The sequence below is a fragment of the Mobula birostris genome, chromosome 17 (genome assembly GCF_030028105.1).
Source record: "Mobula birostris isolate sMobBir1 chromosome 17, sMobBir1.hap1, whole genome shotgun sequence".
Taxonomy (NCBI): Eukaryota; Metazoa; Chordata; class Chondrichthyes; order Myliobatiformes; family Myliobatidae; genus Mobula; species Mobula birostris.
In genome coordinates, this window is record NC_092386.1 from 45,200,941 (window position 1) to 45,226,337 (window position 25,397).

At 39.7% G+C, this 25,397-nt stretch overlaps 1 protein-coding gene across 5 annotated transcripts in view; it reads left to right on the forward strand.

The window, feature by feature from the left end:
• aopep (aminopeptidase O (putative)) overlaps window positions 1-25,397 on the forward strand; it is a 214,497-nt gene that overhangs the window by 168,124 nt on the left and 20,976 nt on the right. For 4 of the 5 annotated variants that reach the window (XM_072281633.1, XM_072281634.1, XM_072281630.1 and 1 more), the window contains exons 14-15: window positions 8,379-8,495; window positions 14,665-14,751. In XM_072281633.1, coding sequence (XP_072137734.1) covers window positions 8,379-8,495; window positions 14,665-14,751 — 204 coding nt within the window. Of the gene's footprint in view, window positions 1-8,378; window positions 8,496-14,664; window positions 14,752-25,397 lie in introns of those variants that run through there. The other variant, XR_011889537.1, reaches the window with a different exon arrangement.

Sequence of the window (25,397 nt, forward strand, 5' to 3'; positions counted from 1 at the left end):
TCTCCTTCTTTCAGATGAAAGGTCTCAACCTAAAGCATCAATTGTCTTTTTCCTTCCATAGGTGCTGTTTGACCCACTGAGTTTCTCCAACATAGATTTCCAGCATCTGCAGTGCCTCTATTTAAGTAAATATTAAATATTTTTTCATAGTGTGTGGCACTGATACTTGGGATAGATGCTACATGTTGTAAATGAAACAGAAAGCTATCATATCAATTGATAAGATCATAATAAGGATGGCGTTTACTTAATATGGTTTCCCTATTTCAAAGTTCAAAGTAAATCTGTTATCAAAGTGCATATGTCACCATATACAACCCTGAGATTCATTTCCTTGCAGGCATACTCAGTAAATCCATGATAGAATAATAACCATAGTAGAATCAATGAAAGACCACACCAATTTGGGTGGTCAACCAGTATGCAAACTAAACAAACTTTATAAATACAGAAAGAAAGAAGTAATAAATCAGAAAGCAATAAATATCAAGAACATGAGATGAAGAGTCCTTTAAAGTGAGTCATAGGTTCTGGGAACATTTCAGTGATGGGGCAAGTGAAGTTGAGTTAAGTTATCCCCTTTGATTCAAGAACCTGATGGTTGAGGGGTAATAACTGTTCCTGAACCTGGTGGTGTGGCTCCTGAGGCTTATGCAATGTCATTCATTGTTTATTAATTTGTTCAAGATTAGCAAGTATTTTCCCTAAAAAAAAAGTAACATGACTGTAAAGTGTTATATGAACATCCTGGGGGTCAATGTACATTTTGACAGCATTTTTATTGGCACCAGATGATCTACTGCATCAGATTATTGATTCCATTTCACTGGAATATATCTTCTAACAATCAGCTGAAAAGGGAAGGCCTGTGGAGCTTTGAGTGCCTCTGTATTCAGTATACTTATAGTTTTCAGTCCTTGTTCAAAATCATGGCACGTTAGTCCCATTTTATTTTTAGCATTGTGAGTGTCAATGTTTGACTTGCAGTTATGGTGCTGATCATGAGTCTCGCTGTATTGGCAAGGCAAGTGCAGTTTATGAGTGACAGATGTAAGAAGAGCGGTAGAATTTACAGCATGAAAAAAGGACTTTTTGACCACACGTGTCCATGTTGACCCCGTTAATCCCAGTTCTGGGCAATAGGCCCATATTCCTCTAAACTCTTTTCATTCATATACCTGTCTCGTGCCTACTTCCTGCACTTCCTCCAGCAGCTGGTTCCATCTGCTGTGCTTAACAAAAAAAATGAGCAGCCTCTTGTCTTCTTGTTAAACTGTTCACCTCTCACCTTAAAACTCTGCCCTAAGTGGTCTGATTAGTAGGTTTGTAGAACGCACAGAAATTAGTGAAGTTGTGGATAGTGAGCAAGGTTGTGAAAAGATACAGCCAGATCTAGACAAGGTAGAAATTTGGGCATAGAAATGTAGATGGAGTTTAATCAGAGAAATGTAAGGAGATGTACTTTGGTAGGTCAAATGTAAGGGGAAAGTATACAGTAACTGGCATAACCTTTAGGAGCATTGATGTACAGAAGATCGTAGGGAATATGTGCATTGCTCTCTCAGAGTGGCTATGCGGGTTGATAGGGTGATTAAGAAGTTGTCAGTCAAGACACTGAGCGTAAAAGTGGGGAAGTCATATTGCAGCTGTGGAAAACTTTGGTTAGCCTGCACTTGGAGTTTAGGTTGTCCTACTACAGTACTGGTGTGGAGGCCATGAGGATGGTGCAGAAGAGTTCAAATTCTACAGGACACAGCTTTAAGGTGAGAGGGGAAAGTTTAAAGGAGATTTAGGAGGCAGGTTTTTTACGCAGGGAGTGGTGGGCAATGGAATATGCTGGTGCAAAACAAATTTCCCATTATTCTAAATTGGTGATACCTGTAATATTCTGAGATTAAGATTGAACTGGGTTGTGAAATAACTGCATAACTAGCTGTGCTTCTGTGACAGTTCCTCTGAATATGCTGAGAGCCATCTACGTACAGTATTAGAACGTTGAACTTTGTTTTCTTTTCCAATGTGATTGGAGATTAAGGTTTCATTCTTTTAGGTAGCACATCTCCAGTTTTGCAATTTGAATGTGTGAGCATTTCAGAAGAAAGATCAGAGATGATTAGATCTAGACATCAATAATTATTATTAATGAATGATTTTAACTAAAGTGGGTCTGTTATTGCTGAATTAGAAGACAGAGTGAACAAGCGAGGTTTTATTTTCTCAAAAATTAGTATATATTTTTGTTTCCACTTGAAATATTTGCAAAGTATACTGGTGAATTTCACCATGGTTCTAATATATTTTGGCTGAAAAAGATTTGGATCTCAGATTCTCTCTTTTATTCTGTTATTTGCAGCATTGCTGTTATTCTCATTGGTCCTGATGAAGAGTCTTGGAATGAAATTTCAACTCTTTATTCCTCTCCATAGATTCTGCCTGACCTGCTGAGTTCCTCCAGCATTTTGGATGTGTTTGTTCTATATTTCCAGCATCTGCAGAATCTCTAGTGTTCATTAGTCTTGTCTTTCTTTTCTGAGCTCTGAGCCTGAGAAACATATAGAATAATTTGTGTTTAAAAAGAATGATTTATTAGCCAAAATTAACATTGATGTGAACAGTAGATTAGTTAAAAAACACAGCAAATGATAACCAAAGTAGGACAAAATAGTTTTCATACAAGTGAAGGAGTCTTTCACTAATGTAAAGAGCATATTTAGTTTTTTTTTCATAAAAGTGCTCGTGTAGTTCCAAGATGTGTCAAACATTGTTATTCGTAGTATATGAAAAAGATCCACATTGTCCCACACTTTGGTTATCATTTGCTGTGTTTTTTAACTAATCTACTGTTCGCATCAATCTTATTTGTTCATTTCTGTACTCTTAGACAAATATTACATTTCCTTGCCAGGAAAGCTATTTTCATTGCATTCATATGAAAGCAATTAGTAAATAAGTTTGAATAAATAGTAATAGGGATTCCTATTTAACCAAAAGATTAACATAAGTGCAAACAGAGAAGATTATATTGGAAATAAGACATGACAGAGAAGCTGTGACAGTTGTTTCATAATGTGCTGTTTCTTTAGGTTCTAAAGGGATAGCTAAGTTTCTCGGCTTGCTTAGGAGCTGACACAGAATCTACAAAAAAGGGTTAGCGATTAGCTTTATTTGTCATATGTACGTCAAAACGTAGAGTGAAATGCATCATGTTATATCAAATCAGTGCAGATAGCGCTAGGAAGCCCGCAAGTGTCACCATGCTTCTGGTGCCAGCAGAGCATGCCTACAACTTTCTAACCCTAACCCATACATCTTTGGAATGTGGGAGGGAACTGGAACACCTGGAGGAAACCCCTGTGGTCACTGGCAGAATGTACAAACACTCGGCAGAAATTGAACCTCAACCTGACAGCTGGCTGGTGTAAAGCATTGCATCTGTTATGCTACAATGCCATAACGTGGAAATTAATTACAATGAGAATATTACATTGAGCTTGTAAATAGCTCATGGCTGCCTTGTGAATTTCTGCAGTAGTTATATGTATGCTTAAGACCCTCTACCTGAAGCCAAAGAATATGGCAAAGGTCATTCAGTGATACGTTGCCAGGAATAGTTCTGGCTGAATTGGATGAGATTGCTTTCTGTACTCAAGAGATTTGAGTGAAGATTAGGAATTCCAGCATCTTGACAGGCACATCTCAGTTTCTCACCCATGAAAGGAGAAAAAGTGGTGATTGTGAGACTTCTAAAAATAGAGATGATTGAGATTTAAGCAAAACATCAGCAGCAGGATGATATTAACAACGCTTGGCAGCATAGATACTGCAGAAATACCATGTACAAGGAACGTAAGGAAATTGTAGGTACAGCATTGTTTGTGTAGTTAGTTTCCACTAAAAATGAGAAATATAATTTTCTTATTTAAAGGTAAACTATGCTTCCCCTCTGCGTTTATTATCATTTGCTGTGACCCTTGTTTTCAGTGTATGTTTTGGTTGTTTGCTTGTGTAGACCAGTTTAAACATATGGAGTTACAAGTACAAGAGATCTTGCTTGTAAATGTTTATCTGTTTTGGAGAAGTCGCTCCACCATAATAAATGAATTGAAATTTCAAAATGTTTTTGGAGGTGCTAACTTTTTCATGTACTGAGTAAAGATACAGAGGTAAAGGAAGAATGTCTGGTCTGAGTGGGACCTTTGATTTTGTTGCCTGTTTTACTGAGGCAGTGAGGAGTGTTGATAGAATCCATGGAGGGGAGGCTAGTTTCCATGATATGCTGAGCTGTGTCCACAGATCTGTGCTGTTTCTTGCGCTCACAGTTGCCATACCAAGCCATGATGCATCCAGATAGGCTACTTCCTGTGGTGTACCAATAAACGTAAGTAAGGGTCAGTAGCAGCATGCCGAATTTCTTTAGCCTCCTGAGGAAGCGAGGTATTTTGGCCACTGCCTCTACATGGTTGGATCAGGGCAGGCTACTGATGGTCCCAGTCTCAGGGGCTTGAAGCTTTCAACCCTCTTGACCTCAGCATCAATGATATAGACAGGAGCATGGGCATTGCCTCCCTGTCTGAAGAGAGGGCAATGTTTTGCTGTCATTGAGGGAAAAGTTGATGTTGTTTCACCATACTACTCAGCACTCTAGCGCTGTATTTCCTTTTGGTACTCTTGACCCATACTTTTATTTGTGATGTGACCCACTACTGGTATCATCTGCAAATTTTTATATGGAATTAGAGCAGAATCTGGCCGCGTAGTCATGAATGAACAGAGTTGAGTGGGGGGGGGGGCGCCTGAGGATGCAACCTTGTTGAGAATTATTGTGGGTGATGTGTGCTTCCTGTTCTTACTGATTGTGGTCTGTTGGTCAGGAAGTCAAGGATCAAGTTGTGTTAACTCCCAGGTCTTAGAGTTTGATGTTGAGTTTGCTTGGAATTACGGTTCTCCAAGGCAGAGTACTAGTCAATAAGCAATTGTCTAATGCTTTTTTAAAAAACTGTCTGGATGCTCTAGCGATGAATTTAGGACCACGGAGATGGTGTCTGCCTGTTTTAGTGGTAGTCGAATTGCAGTGGTTTAAGTTCCTTGGTTCATGGTTAGCTCTCCATGGTTATAGAGCTTTGGACATAACTTGTAGTGACATAATTTTTATTTTTATTCATGGGATTCAAATGGAAAGATCACCCTCATTCAAGCACAAAGGATTCAAACACAAAGGATTTTGATTATTGGAGGTCAGTCCTTTCAACTCTTGGACATTGTTGCAAGTGTCTTCTACTTGATGGTATTCCAAGCTTATTTTCACTACATGATCAGTGGTCTTCTCCCCAACATGACTCTTCACAGCAACTTAGGTTATTGATGAATGTTCAGTATGCAACTTCTTGGAAATAAAGAGCAGAATCTTAACTGGACCAGCCATATAAATATCATGTCTTCAAGATTAGGATCAAGATTAGGATTCAATATCTGTCATCCAAAAGCATGCTTGTGATAGAGCAGCTTGTTTGAATGGTGCCGAGTTCACTATCAACACCACTGATGCACTGAGGTTGCAGTGTATGTTATACACAAGCTGCAGTTCACTTCTACACCTGTGTTCTCCACCATCCTGAAGGACAAAGGCAGCAAGAATATCATCATGACTTGGTAATCTTGGTGGTCGGGGCGAGGTCGAAGCACTCGGCAGAGGATGGTGCTCAGGAGGCTGCATCGGAGGCTCAAAGTTTTTGGACAGACTTAGAGTCGGCTGTGGTCGGGTGCTTCCAATGCATCAGCAGTTGTCGGCGCCTGGAGGTTTATGGCAGGGAGAGTTTCTCCCTTTTGCCACCTGCTATCGGGACTATCGGGAGTCGATCGGAACTTTGAGACTTTTTTTTACCGTGCCCATGGTCTGCTCTTTATCAAATTATGGTATTGCTTTGAACTGCTGTAACTATATGTTACAATTATGTGGTTTTGTCAGTGTTAGTCTTTGGTTTGTCCTTTTTTTTGTGATATCACTCTGGAATATTGTATCATTTCTTAATGCATGCATTTCTAAATGACAATAAACGAGGACTGAGTGTCCTCATAATCTAATCTGTCACTCTGCTGGCATCGTCATGAGAGAAAATTCTGGAACTCCACCTTTTTAACACAATGGGAATAACTTATCTACAATAAAACTGGAGAAATATGGATAGCAAAAGTGAATCCTCTTGTAACTTGAAAAATATCCCTTCTCCATTAGAATAAAAAAAGATATGTGAGACTTTTCGTTGTCCAGAGTAAGATGGGTTAAGTTTAGAATAGCAGTTCTTCTTCGAAGTACCTTAAAAGGGTAACTCTTAATTATGTTAAATATTACTTTTGGCAAAAACACCAGCATGTGGTGATACATCCCCATATATGGGTACACAAATAAAGTGTCATTCTTGACCTATTCGTGGATATATGATGTAGAATGTAAATGTGCAAAGCTACTCCTTTGAAGGCACATCAAGAGCATCTGTTCATGTTTTTAGAGTGCAGTGCAAGCACAATTGTGAACTGAATCAGTATTAAGGCAAAAAACTCAGCATTACTATAGGTTGTATCTGAAAGATTTTATTCAGTGGAGGAGGATCTTATGATGGCAGCCTCTGGATCCCACCCTGGCACTGGCTGCAGCCCACTTGAAACAAAAATTCAATCAGTCTTGATGAAGAGTCTTGACTTTTTCTCACCATAGATGCTGCTTGACCTGTTGAGTTCCTCAAGCATGTGGGTTGCAAAGACAAGTGAAAATTTTATTCACTTTATGAAATACAGTAGATTCCGGTTAATTGGGCCATCGGTTAAGTGGGGCAGCCGCCTACCTGGGACAACTCTTTCAGAACTGATACTAATCAAGAAAATAGTCAGGATTCCCTTTATTTATTTGGAACATGCCACTTAATTGGGGCAGGAGACTGTTGCCGAACAGTTTCTAACTAGTCTAAATGGCATGCGGTTGTGTGGCCATTAAATACTACGTCATGCTTAAGCGAACAGGTTTTAAGTAGGGTCATTTTGAGTGTGTTTGTGTTCAAAAAGCAGTGATTTTTTTTTTATTGATAGTTGGAGAGAAATAAGCAGTAAGACAATTGAAAATTGTTTTGCTCGCTGAGGTTTCAAGCATCCAGGCTTGGAGATTCCAGATACAGCTGGGAGTGAAAGTGAAATAATTTCATTACTTCAACAAGTTAGAAACTGCAAAGAATTTGAAAGTATTGACAATCATCTTGATTGTTACAGTGAAAATGAAGATTTGGAGGATTACCTACACTAGATGTCTGCACTAATTGGTTTGTTTACAGTCAGTGGAAAGAACACAGCAGCATATTGGTTGTCCTTCGTATCTGATGATCACAGTGAAACCCATGTTGGAAAGTTTATGAAGTGGGAAAAGTGTTGCACAGGGACAGTTCCACCCTTAACCTTGGAAGTTCGGGTCCAGTGGTGCAAGTAGTCATTACAAACTGGGATCTTCCTTAGTTGCAGTGGATAACCATGACGACTTCTGTTCCCTATCGTGTCCTTCGCTCTCCACAAAGCTTGACCGTTGGATTTCACTGTTGATCTCAGCCACGTGGCCTGTGGGTGCTGACTTCATATGCTAGTACAAGCATGTCTCTGTTTCAGTGGCGTATGAAGCCCACCTGCTGCCCTCACCTGCTTAGCCTGCCTGTCAAAGTATTGCACCAGGGTGTGGCGGCTGTCGCATGCAAGTAGCTACTTGGAGCCTCGGGTGAGAGCTGAGTGTCGGATGGGAACCAAAGATTAGTGAGCTGTCCCAGAATGGACAGGACAAGCTCCTTCACCAGAGGTGCTGCCTTTCCCTGGCCATCCCATACACAGCAGCATATACCAGATGAATTCCTCTGTTGATAAATATTAGGGACTAATACACATTTTTATAGTACTGTTTTAGCATTAGTAGTGTTCTGATAGTTTCTGTATTTCATTTAAATACGTAATTTGTTATTCAGTTAAACAGTAGTTGTTTTTTTTTATATATACCTTTTTGATCATTTCCATGAAACTTCAGCTAGTTGGGACAGCTGCTTAATTGGGCCAAAATGTACTGGTCCTGATGTGTCCCAATTAACCAAATCTACTGTATTATTTGCAAGGACATTTCATTCAAAGTCTGTATACCTGTAGAATAGTAATGTAAATACTCAAAATTTAAATTGAATTTGGAGTTTTCTAATAGCAAACTTTGTTTGTGAAATGTTCTGTTATGTAAAAAGCTAAATGGTATGTTTGTGTTCAATAAATGCAAATTACAGAGCACGGCATATTTACATATTGCAGCATAGAAGGCATTATCTCTTCAGCGATAACTTCTCTAATCATAACTATTTGCATTTCAGCTTTTGCCAGACCAACTGGTTTTGCTCCTGGAATTTGTGTTGGAGATGAAGTCCCTGTCTTCCAAAACACTGCAGAGGTTGCAGAAGCAGTATTCCCTAAGGGAGCAGGATGCAGAGGTAATTTATTTACTGGCCCACTGAACTGTTTTGTCAACAATTGATAAACAATTCCCAGAGAAGGAGATGTGAAGATCCTGGTGCTTAAAGCGGCAGCTGTGTATTCATTTAAGTTGGAGTGATCAACATGCTGCCATATTTTTTAAACGTTATGAGAGGGAGGGTTTTTGGAGTTCTGTCATTTTTTTTGTAGGATGATTTTTTTTGAAATGTATTGTAACATTTTGATGGCCTGAATTTCAACTGACTGTGGCATTCACTGATTGGCATTCTCATGGTGTTGGTTTTCCCTTTGATTTTAGTTTTGATGGAGTACCAACTGCAGAACCATTTGTGGTTCACAGCAGAGGTGTTGTCATCAGGCATAGTTACCTGCTAAGCCCGCTGAGGAATCCTCATAGCAAGCCAGAAAGTTACAAAGTTCAAAGTAAATTTTATTATCAAACTGCATATATGTCGCCAAATACCACCCTGAGATTTGCTTTCTTATGGGCATTCACAGCAAATCTATGGAACAGTAACTAACAGGATCAGTGAAAGATCAACCAGAGTGCAGAAGAAACCAAACTGTGCAAATGCAAATATAAATAACAAGAACATGAGATGATGAGATAGACTCCATAAAGTGAGATAATTGGATGTAGGAACATTTCAATAATTGGGCAGATGAGTGTAGTTATCCTCTTTTATTCAATGGTTGATGGGTAGTAACTGTTCTTGAACCTAGTAGTGCAAGTCCTGAGGCTCTTGTACCTTGGTGGTGGGGATCTCTGATGATGGATGCTGCTTTCCTGTGACAGTGTGGCGTGTAGATGTGCTCAATGGTAGGGAGGGCTTTACCTGCGATGAACTGGGTCAACTCCACTACCTTTTGTAGGATTTTCCGTTCAAAGATATTGGTGTTTCTGTACTAGGCCGTGGTGCAGACAGTCAATCTATTACAAGCAGGATATATTATTAATAGTCCATACTTTTTCCATGGCAAGGTTTTGGTAGAAGCTGAAATATCAAAAACTTATACACAAAATAGGAAAAATTAATTCTTTAGTTTGGAAAAGAAAATTTGGACTTTCCAAAACATATTTCAGAATCACAGTTTGTTCAACAGTTACAAACAAGAGAAAATCTGCAGATGCTGGAAGTCAAGGCAACACGCACAAAATGATGGGGGAGCTCAGAAGGCCAGGCAGCATTTGTGGAAAAGAGTAAACAGCTGATGTTTCAGACCAAGACCCTTCATCTCAGCCTGAAACATCAGCTGTACTCTTTTCCATAGATATTGCCTGGTCTGCTGAGTTCCTCCAGCATTTTGAGAGTGTTGCCTTGTTAAAGAGCTTACCTTTAAAATCTTATTTACTTTTCATTCAGCAAGATATAACTTTTTCAGGAGATTTTATAATGAGATCAATGTTGAAGTGCCCATTAGTTTACTAATTTCAGCAGATTTCCATCTGTAAGTAAGTTTTGTACTCTTGTAGTTTATTGATGATAAATGTTGTCATTTATCTCATAATTAATTCTTCCAAGATTATTTATTTATTTAGCTATCTATTTATATAGATGGCTGGTTTCTTTCATTAAATCTGCATCTATTACATAATACATGGAATAAAGATACTTAAAACCATTCTTGGACATTCATGATTGAAAACAAGCAAATTTTTGATACAGTTCCTGAAACTCCTGCTAAAGGTTTCAAAAAACTGCGCCAAATAGAATCTTCAGGGCTGAGATCAATAGAATTTTATTATGTAAGCAATCATTTTGAATGGATCAGTTAAATTTCAGTTTAATCATGATCTAATTAGATGGTGGAGGAAGTATGAGAGGCTGATTATGAACTCTTGTTTAAATGCACAGACTACATAAAGTGCATTCCTTGTAATTGTTAAATGTCTGTAACAGTGATGCACCCAATTTAAATGTACAATAAAGCATGCAGGGCAACTATTTTCAACTTATTGCAGTTAAGCAATGTGGAACACTTGGACTCTACATGTGCTCTGTAGAGTTAGGGCTTCTTATTTTTCTGATAGAGTAGGAGCTCAAGCTATAATAAAGGTTTGAATTTCACATCTTTCTTATTCTTCACATTCCCGATAGCTGTGCTTGTATCTGTTATATTATTAAAAAATTAAATTACATTAATGAGATCTAAGAATTATACTGCTACAGTGCAGTTACAGATAACAGAGCACGTAGTATAATTATTATTTTGCAGCAGTAAGGCAGTTTGAACAATAGCTTTCTTGTTGCAACACACATCAAAGTTGCTGGTGAACACAGCAGGCCAGGCAGCATCTCTAGGAAGAGGTACAGTCGACGTTTCTGGTCGAGACCCTTCGTCAGGACTAACTGAAGGAAAAGTTAGTGAGAGATTTGAAAGTGGGAGGGGGAGGGGGAGATCCAAAATGATAGGAGAAGACAGGAGGGGGAGGGATGGAGCCAAGAGCTGGACAGGTGATTGGCAAAAGGGATATGAGAGGATCATGGGACAGGAGGCCCAGGGAGAAAGACAAGGGGGGGGGGGAACCCAGAGGATGGGCAAGGGGTATAGTCAGAGGGACAGAGGGAGAAAAAGGAGAGTGAGAGAAAGAATGTGTGTATAAAAATAAATAATGGATGGGGTACGAGGGGGAGGTAGGGCATTAGCGGAAGTTAGAGAAGTCGATGTTCATGCCATCAGGTTGGAGGCTACCCAGATGGAAAATAAGGTGTTCCTCCAACCTGAGTGTGGCTTCATCTTTACAGTATAGGAGGCCGTGGATAGACATATAAAATGGGAATGGGATATGGAATTAAAATGTGTGGCCACTGGGAGATCCTGCTTTCTCGGGCGGACAGAGTGTAGGTGTTTAGCAAAATGGTCTCCCAGTCAGCATCGGGTCTCGCCAATATATAGAGGGTCTCGGCCTGAAACGTCGACTGTACCTCTTCCTGGAGGTGCTGCCTGGCCTGCTGCATTCCCCAGCAACTTTGATGTGTGTTGCTTGAATTTTCAGCATCTGCAGAATTCCTGTTGTTTGAGCTTTCTTGTTGCTCTGCTCTTTGATGTCCAATACAGAGTTCTTAATGGCATTAGAAATGGAGACATGAAATGTATTCAGCCTGTATGAATTATATGGAAGCTGCTCATTTCATAATCTAAAATAGTTTCCTATAAAATGTACATTTTCCACCAAAGTACACACCTGAAAGAGCATGAAATATCTTGCTTTCAGTAATTTTACTGATATGATGTAATCTGTGCTGTCCCGCTAAACTTTCTTTGTAATATTGAATCACAAGCCAGATCTTTTAAGGTTAAAATGTGAATAGTAATATTAAAAATGAAAATACACATCAAAGTTGCTGGTGAACGCAGCAGGCCAGGCAGCATCTCTAGGAAGAGGTACGGTGGACGTTTTGGGCCGAGACCCTTCGTCCCGAAACGTCGACCTTACCTCTTCCTAGAGATGCTGCCTGGCCTGCTGCGTTCACCAGCAACTTTGATGTGTGTTGCTTGAATTTCCAGCATCTGCAGATTTCCTCATGCTTGTGTTTTTAAAAATGAAAATGACTGATTGTTAATTATTAACGTGTTTTTCTTTTTGCCGTATCCTCTCACTAATGACTATTCTTCCAAAAATCATGTAGTATTTCCTTCAACTCAGTTTCAAAATAATCTTTTCCAACAACTTTATTAACTCTGATCAGTACTTTGCAGACACTGTAGGTGCATTTTGAATGCCAACAGCAGCTGATGCATTGAAAACTTAGAGAAAATTCTGTGTCCATTCTGTTTATTAAATACTCTTCCAGCTGTGGATATGTTTCCTGTTTTGCAGAATCCAGTCAATGTCCAAATTTATACGAAAAAGAAAGAGTGCAAAAATAAATATATAAAAATAATTCTGTTATTGAATCTGCCTGTTATACATTTGTATTTTTTGAAGCTTTACATTTGTATTCTTTTATTTTTGATTTCCAGCATGTGTGTTAGTTTACACATTTGACTGATCATGGAGATTTAATATTCAATTACTTCAAAGATGTCCCACACACACTCAAAATAGATCTCAGAAAAGGTTATTCTGGCAAGAAATCTTACTTTTCCGATATGTTGGTTTTCTCATTCCATTGTATTAAAAAGAAAGAGCAAGAGTAAAAAAGAGCCTCTTATGTAGAGTTTTTAAAATAATAATCCTTTTTTCCCTGCTGATATTCTCAAATTCCGTCTTTTTAATTGATGTACGTGTCCTGGCCTTTGACTTCCTTTGAGTATTTTGCAATAATATACATTTATGTTGTTTTATTCTGTTTATTTAAAGGGAGTCTTCCTCTATTGTCTCATCAAAAATAATGAAGTTTAAGATCACTTTTTACATAGCATATATTTTGGTATTAATCCTATGATATTTTATGATATACTGCCTTTGTAAGTGTAAATTATTGAACAAAAATAGACTTCTATGTTCAGGCGAACTGAACTGAATACAATATTTTCATAACTCTTGTCTTTTGATAAAGCATCTTCTTTAAAAAAAAAAGAATCTAAAGGAAACCACATTTTTAAGACAATTGTCAGTTGCTTGTTAATCAACATTTCAAAGTTAGGTGCTGTGCAGGGGAATCCATTTTTGGTGTCCAAGTTAAACAGTTTGAATTTCTAAAACATTTTCCACTGATAAAGCCCATAAAGAGCTCATCTTAAAACACTTTGATTCTTAGACTCTAAATGAAGAATGTCACAGCAGTTTAGATAAATCAGAGCAGTCTCCAAGTCATTGTCTGTGCCTTCCTTTCTTGTGGATATCTTGTGTGTCCCCAAAATGTCTTGAGAGCACATCAGGCTATTTTTCCACTATCCATATTATAGACTACATGATATGTATTATTGAACCCTATGTCATCTTTGCATTTATTGAACATGGTGATTAAACTCTGCGTAATCTGTTATTTTCTTGATTATTGAACATTTCTGCTAGTTTTGAAAGCAGCATCACTCAAATTTAGGGACACAAGATTATATAAAGTACAAATCATTTGAAAATTAAAAATAGAGAATATAAAAATAAATTAGGTTCACTTTTTAAAAAACATAATCTTGGAGACAAATACCTTAAATGTTATGCTTCCGCTCTGCAATTTTCCTTTTATATAATTATTTCCATAGTTTATCTTCAAATTAATACAGTTGCTAGAGTTAGCTTCTGAATTTAAACATCCCAAAGCTCAGGTCAAAATTGGAGAGTGGACTATTGAATAATATTAAAACATATTTGCTGAACATGACACATTGCAGCAATTAGTTAAATTAGTGAATGAAAAATAACCTTAAAGGAAGTCTTTAATGTAATCGGTTGTCAGATGCTATTTTTGTTCAGGCACTTAACTTGTCTGGCAATAAGCATCCTCTTTACAAAGATCTTTCCCAAAGGAGCTTATGCGTTTTCTGTGAATTGCTTTTAAATTATTTTGAAATATTAAATATAACATTTTTATCATTTTGCAAATGCAAATTAAGCTTTAATCAAGTGTTGTAAAAATATGGCTTTTTAGTAGCTGGAATCAATCCTAAACGAATAGCTGAAAAGTTATAATTTGGTTTGTATTTGTTCTCGAGATATATGGGTTACTATCAACACGAGAGTTGTTGTCCATCCCTAATTGCCACCAACTGAGAAGATACTGAAGATTCTGCCGTGTTCATCTTTCAGGAGCCGGAGCAGCATGGTAGCATTGTGGTTAGCACAACGCTTTACAGTTCTGCGACCTGGCTTTAATTCCCGCCACTGTCTTTAAGGAGTTTGTACATTCTCCCCATGACTGTACGGGTTGGTAGATTAATAGGTCACTACAAATTGTCCCGTGTTAGTCCAGGGTTAAATCGGGGATTGCTGGGCCGCGTGGCTTGAAAGGCTGGATGGGCCTATTCTGTACTGTATCTCAATAAATAAATAAGGTAGAAAAAAATATTTAGGCCATGATGGGCCAGGCTGGGTAAGGATGGCAGATTACCTTCTCTGAAGTGTGTTAATGAACTGAGTGTTTCCAAAAGAATTATCCAGTTTACTATTTGAGTAAAACTAGTTTTCAGTGCCATTTTTAATTCTTTGAATGTGTTTGCTTTCCCTTAAATTTATGATTAGTCTTGGCTGACTTTAATAATTTTTTGCTTATTTTCCAGGTGCGCCATCGTTGGTGTGAGCTGGTTATTAAGCATAAACTCACTGTGGCATACAGGGACTTGATCAATTTCCTGAAACGGGATCAGGTACCCTGTTTGAATATATGTACTTTGAACATACGGTCCCTTAGAATATGAAATAATTATATAGACAAGAAAGTCTTACTGAATTGTTAATTTTAAAAAAAACAGCTTGCCATTGTAGCGTCATAGTGCAATACAACATGAATACAGGCCCATCAGCCAAAGGAGTTCACATCACGTAGGGTACCCACCCAGCTCGTTCCAATTTCCTGCATCCTGCATTTGGCCCATATCCCTCTGAGCGTTATTCCTCCAAGTGGTTCTTAAATATTTCTATTTAAGGAGTACATGTCCTGCTTCAACCACTTCCTCCAGTAGCTTGTTCTATATACTCACCACCCTCTGCTTTAAAAATGTTGCTCCTCAGGTAATGCTTCCCCTCTTATCCTAAATCTGTGCTCTAGTTTTAGACTGCCCTACACTGGGGAAATAAATATTAGCGCCCACCTTATCTATGCTTCTCATTGTTTAAAGCACTGCTATTTTTGCCCCACATTATCCTATGTGCAAGGACCTAGCCTGGAAATCTCTTGCTGTATGTAATTCAGGCACCCTAGTCCTGGTAGCATCTTTCCAGATCTTTTCTGCACTCTTTCCAGTTTAACCATATGTTTCCCATATAGCCAGAGAGTGGTGAATCTGGAAGTTGTTGCCACAGCTGGCTGTGGAGGCCTAGTCATTGGGTATATTTAAGGCAGAGATTGATGGATTCTTGATTAGTCAGGGCAGGAAGGCAGAAGGGGAGAAACAGGAGTTTGGTGCTGAGAGGGAAAATGGATCAGTCATGATGAAATAGCAGAGCTGATGGGCCAAATGGCCTAATTCTGCTCCTATATCTTATGGTAACCAAACCTGTACCATGTACTCAAGTGTGACTCATGAACGACTTGTAAAATTGTAGCATAATGTCCTAACTCTTGTATTCACTGCCCTGCCTGATGAAGGCCAGCATGCTCAATGTCGTTTTCACCACTCCCTCTACCTTTTTCGGTTACCACTTCAAATAAAAAGCTCTGAAAGGTTCATCAACTCTGACTTCCCACACACAAAGCCATGCTGACTCCTTTTAATCAGATTCTGGTTATGTAATTTATTTTTAATAATTTTATTTTAATATTTGCGGATCTGATGCAAAGGTTCTATGGAAGAGATGGAGGATCCCGGATGGTTTGTTGCCTCCCTGGTGCCGGGGTCTGTGATATCTCGGATCGAGCTCTTGGTATTCTCAAGAGGGAGGGTGAGCAGCCGGTTGTCGTGGCCCATGTAAAGACCAATGACGTGGGTAGGAAGAGTGAGGAGGTCCTGAAAGGTGAGTTTAGGGAGTTAGGCGCTAAGTTAAAGGACAGGACCTCCAGGATAGCAATCTCAGGATTGCTACCAGTGCCACGTGCAGGCAGGTTTAGAAATAGTGAGATAGAGCAGATCAACACATGGATGAAGACATGGTGCAGGAGGGAGGGCTTCAGATTTATAGATAATTGGGCAGTTTTCCAGGGAAGATGGGACCTGTTCCAGTGGGACGGTTTACATCTGAACTGGAGGGCGACAAATATTCTTGCAGGTGAGTTTGCTAGAGAGGCTTCGGTGGATTTAAACTAGATACAAGGCGGCAAGGGAACAAGAGTGTATGAACAAATGTAGGGGAGAAGGAAGAAAAAGAAGATAGTAAAGTTGTTTGCACCGTTAGTGATAAACAGAGAGTAAGAAGTGGAGAATTTCTTAAATGCATTTATTTTAATCTAAGAAAGGTGGATGAGCTTAGAGCAAGCATTGATACCTGGAAATATGATTTTGTAGCTATTAGTGAAACATGGTTGCAGGAAGGGTGTGATTGGCAACTAAATATTCTTGGATTTCGTTGCTTCAGGTGTGATAGAATCGGAGGGACTAGAGGGGGAGGTGTTGCATTGCTTGTCAGAGAAAATATTACAGCGATGCTCTGGCAGGATAAATTAGAGGGCTCGTCTAGGGAGGGCTATTGGGGTGGAATTGAGGAATGGGAAAGGTGTAGTAACACTTATAGGGGTGTTTTATAGACCACCTAATGGGGAGCGAGAGTTGGAGGAGCAAAATTGTAAGGAGATAGCAGATATTTATAGTAAGCATAAGGTTGTTATTGTGGGAGATTTTAATTTTCCACACAGACTGGGAAGCCCATACTGTAAAAGGGCTAGATGGTTTGGAGTTTGTAAAATGTGTGCAGGTAGGTTTTTGCAGCAATACATAGAGATACCAACTAGAGAAGGAGCAGTGTTAGATCTCCTGTTAGGGAATGAGATAGGTCAGGTGACAGAGGTATGTGTTGGGGAGCACTTCGGGTCCAGTGATCACAATGCCATTACTTTCGATATAATTATGGAGAAGGATAGGTCTGGACCCAGGGTTGAGATTTTTGATTGGAGAAAGGCTAACTTTAAGGAGATGCAAAAAATTTAGAAAGAGTGGGTTGGGACAATTTGTTTTATGGGAAGGGTGTAACAGGGAAATGGAGGTCATTTAAAGGTGAAATTTTGAGGATACAGAAGCTTTATGTTCCTGTTAGGTTGAAAGGAAAGGTTAAAAGTTTGAGAGAGCCATGGTTTTCAAGGGATATTGGAAATTTCGTTTGGAAAAAGAGAGATGTCTACAATAAATATAGGCAGCATGGAGTAAATGAGGTGCTCGAGGAATGTAAAGAATGTAAAAAGAATCTTAAGAAAGAAATTAGAAAAACTAAAAGAAGATATGAGGTTGCTTTGGCAAGTAAGGTGAAAATAAATCCAAAGGGTTTCTACAGTTATATTAATAGCAAAAGGATAGTGAGGGATAAAATTAGTCCCTTAGAGAATCAAAGTGGACGGCTATGTGTGGAGTCAAAAGAGATGGGGGAGATTTTGAACAATTTCTTTCTTTCAGTATTCACCAAGGAGAAGGTTATTGAATTGTGTAAGGTAAGGGAAACAGGGAAGTTATGGAAAATATGATGATTAAAGAAGAGGAAGTATTGGCACTTTTGAGGAATATAGAAGTGGATAAGTCTCCGAGTCCTGACAGAATATTCCCTAGGACCCTGAGGGAAGTTAGTGTAGAAAGAGCAGGGGCTCTGACAGAAATATTTCAAATGTCATTAGAAACGGGGATGGTGCCGGAGGATTGGCGTATTGCTGATGTTGTTACATTGTTTAAAAAGTGTTCTAAGAGTAAACCTAGCAATTATCGGCCTGTAAGTTTGACGTCAGTGGTGGGTAAATTAATGGAAAGTATTCTTAGAGATGGTATATATAATTATCTGGATAGACAGGGTCTGATTAGGAACAGTCAACATGGATTTGTGTGTGGACGGTCGTGTTTGACAAACCTTACTGAATTTTTTGATGAGGTTACTAGGAAAGTTGACAAGGGTAAAGCGGTGGATGTTGTCTGTATGGGCTTCAGTAAGCCCTTTGACAAGGTTCCACACGGAAGGTTAGTTAGGAAGGTTCAATCATTAGGTATTAATATTGAAGTAGTAAAGTGGATTCAACAGTGGCTGGATGGGAGATGTCAGAGAGTAGTGGTGGATAAGTGTTCGTCAGATTGGAGGCCGGTGACTAGTGTGCCTCAGGGATCTGTACTGAGTCCAATGTTGTTTGTCATATACATTAATGATCTGGATGATGGGGTGGTAAATTGGATTAGTAAGTATGCCAATGTTACTAAGATAGGTGGTGTTGTAGATAATGAAGCAGGTTTTCAAAGCTTGCAGAGAGATTTAGGCCAGTTAGAAGAGTGGGCTGAAAGATGGCAGATGGAGTTTAATGCTGATAAGTGTGAGGTGCTACATTTTGGTAGGACTAATCAAAATAGGACATACATGGTAAATGGTCGGGCATTGAAGAATGCAGTTGAGCAGAGTGATCTAGGAATATTGGTGCATAGTTCCCTGATGGTGGAATCTCATGTGGATAGGGTGATGAAGAAAGCTTTTGGTATGCTGGCCTTTATAAATCAGAACATTGAGTATAGGAGTTGGGATGTAATGTTAAAATTGTACAAGGCATTGGTAAGGCCAAATTTGGAGTATTGTGTACAGTTCTGGTCACCGAATTATAGGAAAGATATCAACAAAATCGAGAGAGTACAGCGAAGATTTACTGGAATGTTACTTGGGTTTCAGCACCTGAGTTACAGAGAAAAGGTGAACAAGTTAGGTCTTTATTCTTTGGAGCCTAGAAGGTTGAGGGGGGACTTGATAGAGGTATTTAAAATTATGAGGGGGATAGATAGAGTTGACGTGGATAGGCTTTTTCCATTGAGAGTAGGGGAGATTCAAACAAGAGGACATGAGTTGAGAGTTAGGGGGCAAAAGTTCAGGGGTAACACGAGGGGGAGCTTCTTTACTCAGAGAGTGGTGGCTGTGTGGAACGAACTTCCAGTAGAAGTGGTAGAGGCAGGTTCGATATTGTCATTTAAAGAACAATTGGACAGGTATATGGACAGGAAAGGAATGGAGTGTTATGGGCTGAGTGCAGGTCGGTGGGATTAGGTGAGAGTAAGTGTTCGGCACAGACTAGAAGGACCGAGATGGCCTGTTTCTGTGCTGTAATTGTTATATGTTTATATGCTGAACCAATAATGCTTAATAGATGCCAAGGCTATTTTTATATTGTAATACAATCCTAAGTTAAAGTTGCTACAGTTGTAAAATAAAAATGAAATTTGTACATGAAAGTTGAAATGACTTTTGTTCATCTTGTAATCTTTTTCATCTGTTATATTTTCTATCTCATCCGTTGTTACTCTGAAAGTTCATTTGTTAAGATTTTATGTTTGTAATGCTTCCTTAATTGACCATTTACTCTATTCCGACTGGTCAGTAGCATCATATTGAGGGGAAAAGAGCAACTTTTATAAACTCACCGCATTCTGTTTACCAGTTTGCATCCCTTTAGTTCACAGTTGGGACTTATCCACATTGCAGATGGGAACCATGCTGTAAACATTGTCCGACAGTTTTCTAAACAAATTTTAAGAGACTTCTCTTTTAACATTGATTCCCAGAACAAAAAAAAAGATGTAATAAATATAATGTGACTTGGTTTATCTTCAAAAAGGGTTTTTGCTAAAACCAGAATGTATAAAAAGGAATGATTTATCTTCAGCATAGTGCATAGCTTTTGATTGCATTGTAATAAATGGGCTGTAGATTTTGAGAAGTCAATGAGTTGAGCTTCCTGTTTTACGGTTCTTGTAGCTGCACAGATTCTGTGAGAAGAATTATGGCTAATATTTTTGTAAATGAAGGGCAAAAAGATAGAGGACACAAAATTGAATAAATCATTAAGCATGTGGCAAAAGAAATATTCACCTAAAATTTGCAAGTTTATTTGTTAGAAAACTATGTTGTTCACTTCAGTCATGAAAAATACTGAAATCTTCAGATCCAGTTTGTAGTCCTTGGAAATATGTTGTTAATTAGCTTGATGGTTCTAACTGCGGAAAATTGATTAATTATTTAGAATGCTCTTTCAGGTCATTTGCAGACAGTAAAGCTAATGATCCAAAAACTGAATAAACTTACGAGCAACATGTGATACTCCACAGATAGAGTGGAATTCATAAAGAACATGCTATGAGTATGCAAATGAAATTAATGGATTCAACTCCGCCCATCACTTTGTAGTGTTATTCTGGTAAACCTTTCTGTGTTTCCTCCATTTCTTAAATTCTTTTTACTAATATATAGACCAGAAATGTTTACAGTGCTTCTTGTGCAACTGGATCCTTGACTTTCTCACTTTCAGACCCCAGTTAGTTGGGTTGGCAACAAAATCTCCTCCACAATCTCCTTCAGCACAGGTGCACCCCAAGGCTGTGTGCTTGGCCCCCTGGTCTACTCGCTTTGTACTGATGACTGTGTGGCTAAGTAGAGTTCCAATGTTGTATTTAAGTTTTCTGACATCACCTCTGTTTTTGGCCAAATCAAAGGTGGTGACAAATTGGTATATAGGACTGAGAGTGAAGATCTGGTTGAATGGTGCCAGAACAACAACCCCTCACTCATACACCAACAAAATCAAAGAGCTTATTATTAACTACAGGAAGATGAAACTGGAGGTCTGTGAGCCAAGCCTCGTTAGGGGACCGAAGGTGGAGAGGTCAATAACTTTAAATTCCTTCAAGTTATCATATCAAGGGGCTGTCCTGGGACCAACACGTAAGTGCTATCATAAAGAAGGCATGACAACTCCTCTGCTGTCTTAGAAGTTTGCTCAGATTTGGTATGTCACCTAAACTTTGACAAGTTTCTAAAGATGCACAGTGGAGGGTATCCTGACCATTTGCATCACGGCCTGGTATGAAAATACAAATGCCCTTGAGTGGCAAAGTCTACAAAAAGTAGTGGACACAGCCCAGTCCATCACAGGCAAAGCCATCGCCACCATTGAGCAAATCTACAAGCATCCATCATCAAGAATCCCACCAACCTGTCCATGCTCTCTTTTCACTGCAGCCATCAGGAAGAAGGTACAGGAGCTTTAGGTCCCACATCACCGGTTCCAGGGATGGTTAATAATCTTCAACCATCAGGCTCCTAAACCACCTTCGCTCTCCCCTCCTCACCCTCCTCCCCTCCCCCTTCCTCCTCTGCCCTTCCTTCCCCCCTCCACCTCCCCCCTCCATCTAGTATATTGTGACATACAATATACCTATTTTGATAATTTAGAAATACTTTAGATTCAATCCCCGTTTATCAGTCCAGAGCCCTGCCACAGTGTAACCAAGATACCATCCTGATACTGAGTGAGTGAGGCTGTTTTGTGTGTCCTTTCGTCTGACTGGGGATACCACATGTGTGCTCCTGCCACATCCATCAGATGGCTTTTTGGCCCTGACCAGCATTACATTGTTTTAAGTTGTCCACAAGCTATTTTTAAGTTCATGTTTTTATTCTCTACTGACTTCACACATGGCCATTATTTTCATTTTGGTATTTTGTCTTGCTAGCTGTCACCATTGCTATTTTATACCATAAAGCATAGGAGCAGAATTTGGCCAGTTAGTCCATCAAATCTGCTCAACTATTCCATCAGGGCTGATTTATTATCCCTCTCAACCCCATTCTCCTGCCTTCTCCAATAAATAATCAAGAACCAGTTAGGCTCTGCTGTAAATATACCCAGTGACTTGGCCTCCACAACCATCTGTAACAATGAATTCCACAGATTCACCACCTGTGGCTAAAGAAATTCTTCCTCATCTCTGTTCTCAGGAGGTGGAGGCGGACGGGAGGTCTGTTCTCTGGTGCAGGAGGGAGGGCTACATGTTTCTGGACAATTGGGCTTTGTTCCAGGGAAGGTGGGACCTGTTCCGATGGGACGGTTTGCACCTGAACTGAAGAGGGACTAACATCCTTGCGGGTAGATTTGCTAGTGCTGCTCTGGGGGGTTTAAACTAGATTTGCAGGGAGAGGGGAACCAGAGTGTTAGAGCAGATAGTGAGGTGGAGGAGGATAAAGGTCATGCGAGGACTGCATGTATGGACAGAAATCAAAGGTTTGTACGTGATAGAAAAGCTCTCAGGTGCATCTATTTTAATGCAAGGATTATTGTAGGGAAGGCAGATGAGTTTAGGGCGTGGATTGACGCGTGGGATTATGACATTATTGCTATTAGTGAGATTTGCTTGCAGGCGGGGCAGGACTGGCAGCTTAATGTTCCGGGGTTTCGTTGTTTCAGATGTGATATAGGGGGAGAGATGAAAGGGGGAGGAGTGGCATTACTAGTCAGGGAGAATATCACAGCTGTGCATAGACAAGACAGCCTGGAGGACTTGTCTACAGGGGCCATATGGGTGGAACTGAGGAACTGAAAAGGTATGATCACACTAATAGGGCTGTATTATAGACCGCCCAACAGTCAGAGAGAATTGGAGGAGCAAATCTGTAGAGAGATAGCAGACTGATGTAAGAAACAGCAAGTTGTAATGGGGATTTTAACTTTCCACATATTGACTGGGACTCCCACACTGTGAAAGGGTTAGATGGCTTGGAGCTTGTCAAATGTGTTCGGGAAAGTTTTCTAAATCAATATATAGAGGTACCTATGAGAGAGGATACAATACTTGATCTCCTATTAGGGAACCAGACAGGTCAGGTGACAGAAGTATGTGTAGGCGAACATTTTGGGTTCAGTGACCATAATGTCATTAGTTTCAAGTTAATTATGGATAAGGATAGGTCTGATCCTTGTGTTGAGGTTCTAAATTGGAGAAGGGCCAATTTTGTGGAAATGAGAAAGGATCTAGGAAGAGTGGATTGGGATAAGTTGTTTTCTGTTCAGTAAGTGGAAGGCCTTCAAAGGCGAAATTTTGAGAGTGCGGAGTTTGCATGTTCCTGCCAGGATTAAAGGCAAGATTAACAGGCATAGGGAACCTTGGTTTTCAAGGGATATTGGCGATCTGGTTAAGAAAAAGAGAGAGGTGTATAGCAGGTATAGGCAACAAAGAACAAATGAAGTACTTGAAGAGTATAGAAAATGTAAGAAAATACTAAAGAAGGAAATCAGGAAGGCAAAAAGAATACATGAGGTTGCTTTGGCAGATACTGTGAAGGTAAACCCGAAGGGTTTCTACAAGTATATTAAGAGTAAAAGGATAGTAAGGGACAGAATTGGTCCCCTAGAAGATCAGAGTGGTTGTCTATGTGTGGAGCCTCACAAAATGGAGGAGATCTTGAACAGGTTTTTTTGCATCAGTATTTACTCAGGAAACTGGCATAGTGTATATGGAAGGGTGGGAAACAAGCAGCAGTGTCATGGAACATATAGAGATTAAAGAGGAGGAGGTGCTTGCTGCCTTACAGCGAATGAAGGTAGATAAACCCCTTGGGCCTGATGTGATATTTCCTCGGACCTTGAGAGAGACTAGTGTAGAAATTGCAGGAGCCCTGGCAGAAATATTTATAATGTCCTTAGCCACGGGTGGAGTGCCGGAGGATTGGAGGGTAGCTCATGTTGTTCCATTGTTTAAAAAAAGGCTCCAAAAGTAAACCAGGTAATTACAGGTCAGTGAGCCTGACATCAGTAGTAGGTAAATTATTGGAAGGTGTTCTGAGAGATCGGATATATAAGTATTTGGACAGCCAAGGGCTGATTAAGGATAGTCAGCATGGCTTTGTGTGTGGTAGATCGTGTTTAATGAATCTTGTAGAGTTTTTTGAGGAGGTTACCAAGAAAATAGACGAAGGAAAGGCTGTGGATGGTGTCTACATGGACTTCAGTAAGGCCTTTGACAAGGTCCCACATGGGAGGTTAGTTCAGAAGGTTCAGACAGTAGGTATCCATGGAGAGGTTGTAAACTGGATTCGAAATTGGCTGTGTGGTTGAAGACAGAGAGTGGTAGTGGATGATTGCTCATCAGACTGGAGGCCTGTGACTAGTGGTGTGCCTCAAGGATCTGTGTTGGGACCATTGATTGTTTGTTGTCTATATCAATGATCTAGATGATAATGTGGTAAATTGGATCAGCAAGTTTGTTGATGACACTAAGATTGGAGGCATTGTGGACAGCGAGGAAGGCTTTCAAAGCTTGCAGAGGGATCTGGACCAACTGGAAAAATGGGCCAGAAAATGGCAGATGGAATTTAATGCAGACAAGTGTGAGGTGTTGTATTTTGGAAGGACAAATCAAGGTAGGACAAACACAGTAAATGGTAGGGCACTGAGGAGTGCGGAGGAACAAAGAGATCTGGGAGTTCAGATACATAATTCCCTGAAAGTGGTATCACAGGTAGACGGTTGTAAAGAAGGCTTTTGGCATCCTGGCATTCATAAATCAAAGTATTGAGTATAGGAGTTGGGATGTTTTGGTGAGGTTGTATAAGACATTGGTGAGGCCAAATTTGGAGTATTGTGTGCAGTTCTGGTCACCTAACTATAGGAAGGATATCAGTAAGATTGAAAGAGTACAGAGAAGATTTACTAGGATGTTGCCGGGTCTTCAGGAGTTGAGTTACAGGGAAAGATTGAACAGGTTAGGACTTTATTCCTTGGAGTGTAGAAGAATGAGGGGGGATTTGATAGAGGTTTACAAAATTATGAGGGGTATAGACAGAGTAAGTGTGTGTAGACTCTTTCCACTTAGATTAGGAGAGATAAATATGAGAGGACATGGCTTTAGAGTGAAAGGGGAAAGGTTTAGTGGGAACTTCTTCACTCAGAGATTAGTGGGAGTGTGGAACGAGCTGCCATCTGACATGGTAAATGCGGGCTCACTCTTAAGTTTTAAGAATAAATTGGATAGATACATGGATGAGAGAGGTCTGGAAGGTTATGGACTGGGTACAGGTCAATGGGACTAGCGGAATGAAGTTTTGGCATAGACTAGATGGGCCGAATGGCCTGTTTTCCGTGCTGTAGTGTTCTATGGTTCTCAAAGGACATCCTTCTATTCAGAGGCTGTGCCTTCAGGTCCTAGACTCCTCCACCGTAGGAAGCATTCTTTCCACATCCACTCTGTCGAGGCCTTTCAGTGTTCAATAGGTTTCAATGAGACCTAGTGAGATTCTAAACTATCGCGAGTACATGCCTAAAGCCATCAAACACTCTTCTCATGTAGTATGTTAACCCTTTCATTCCTCAGATAATTCGTGGTAAACTCCTCTGGACCTTCAGAGGAGGTTCCAATGCCAG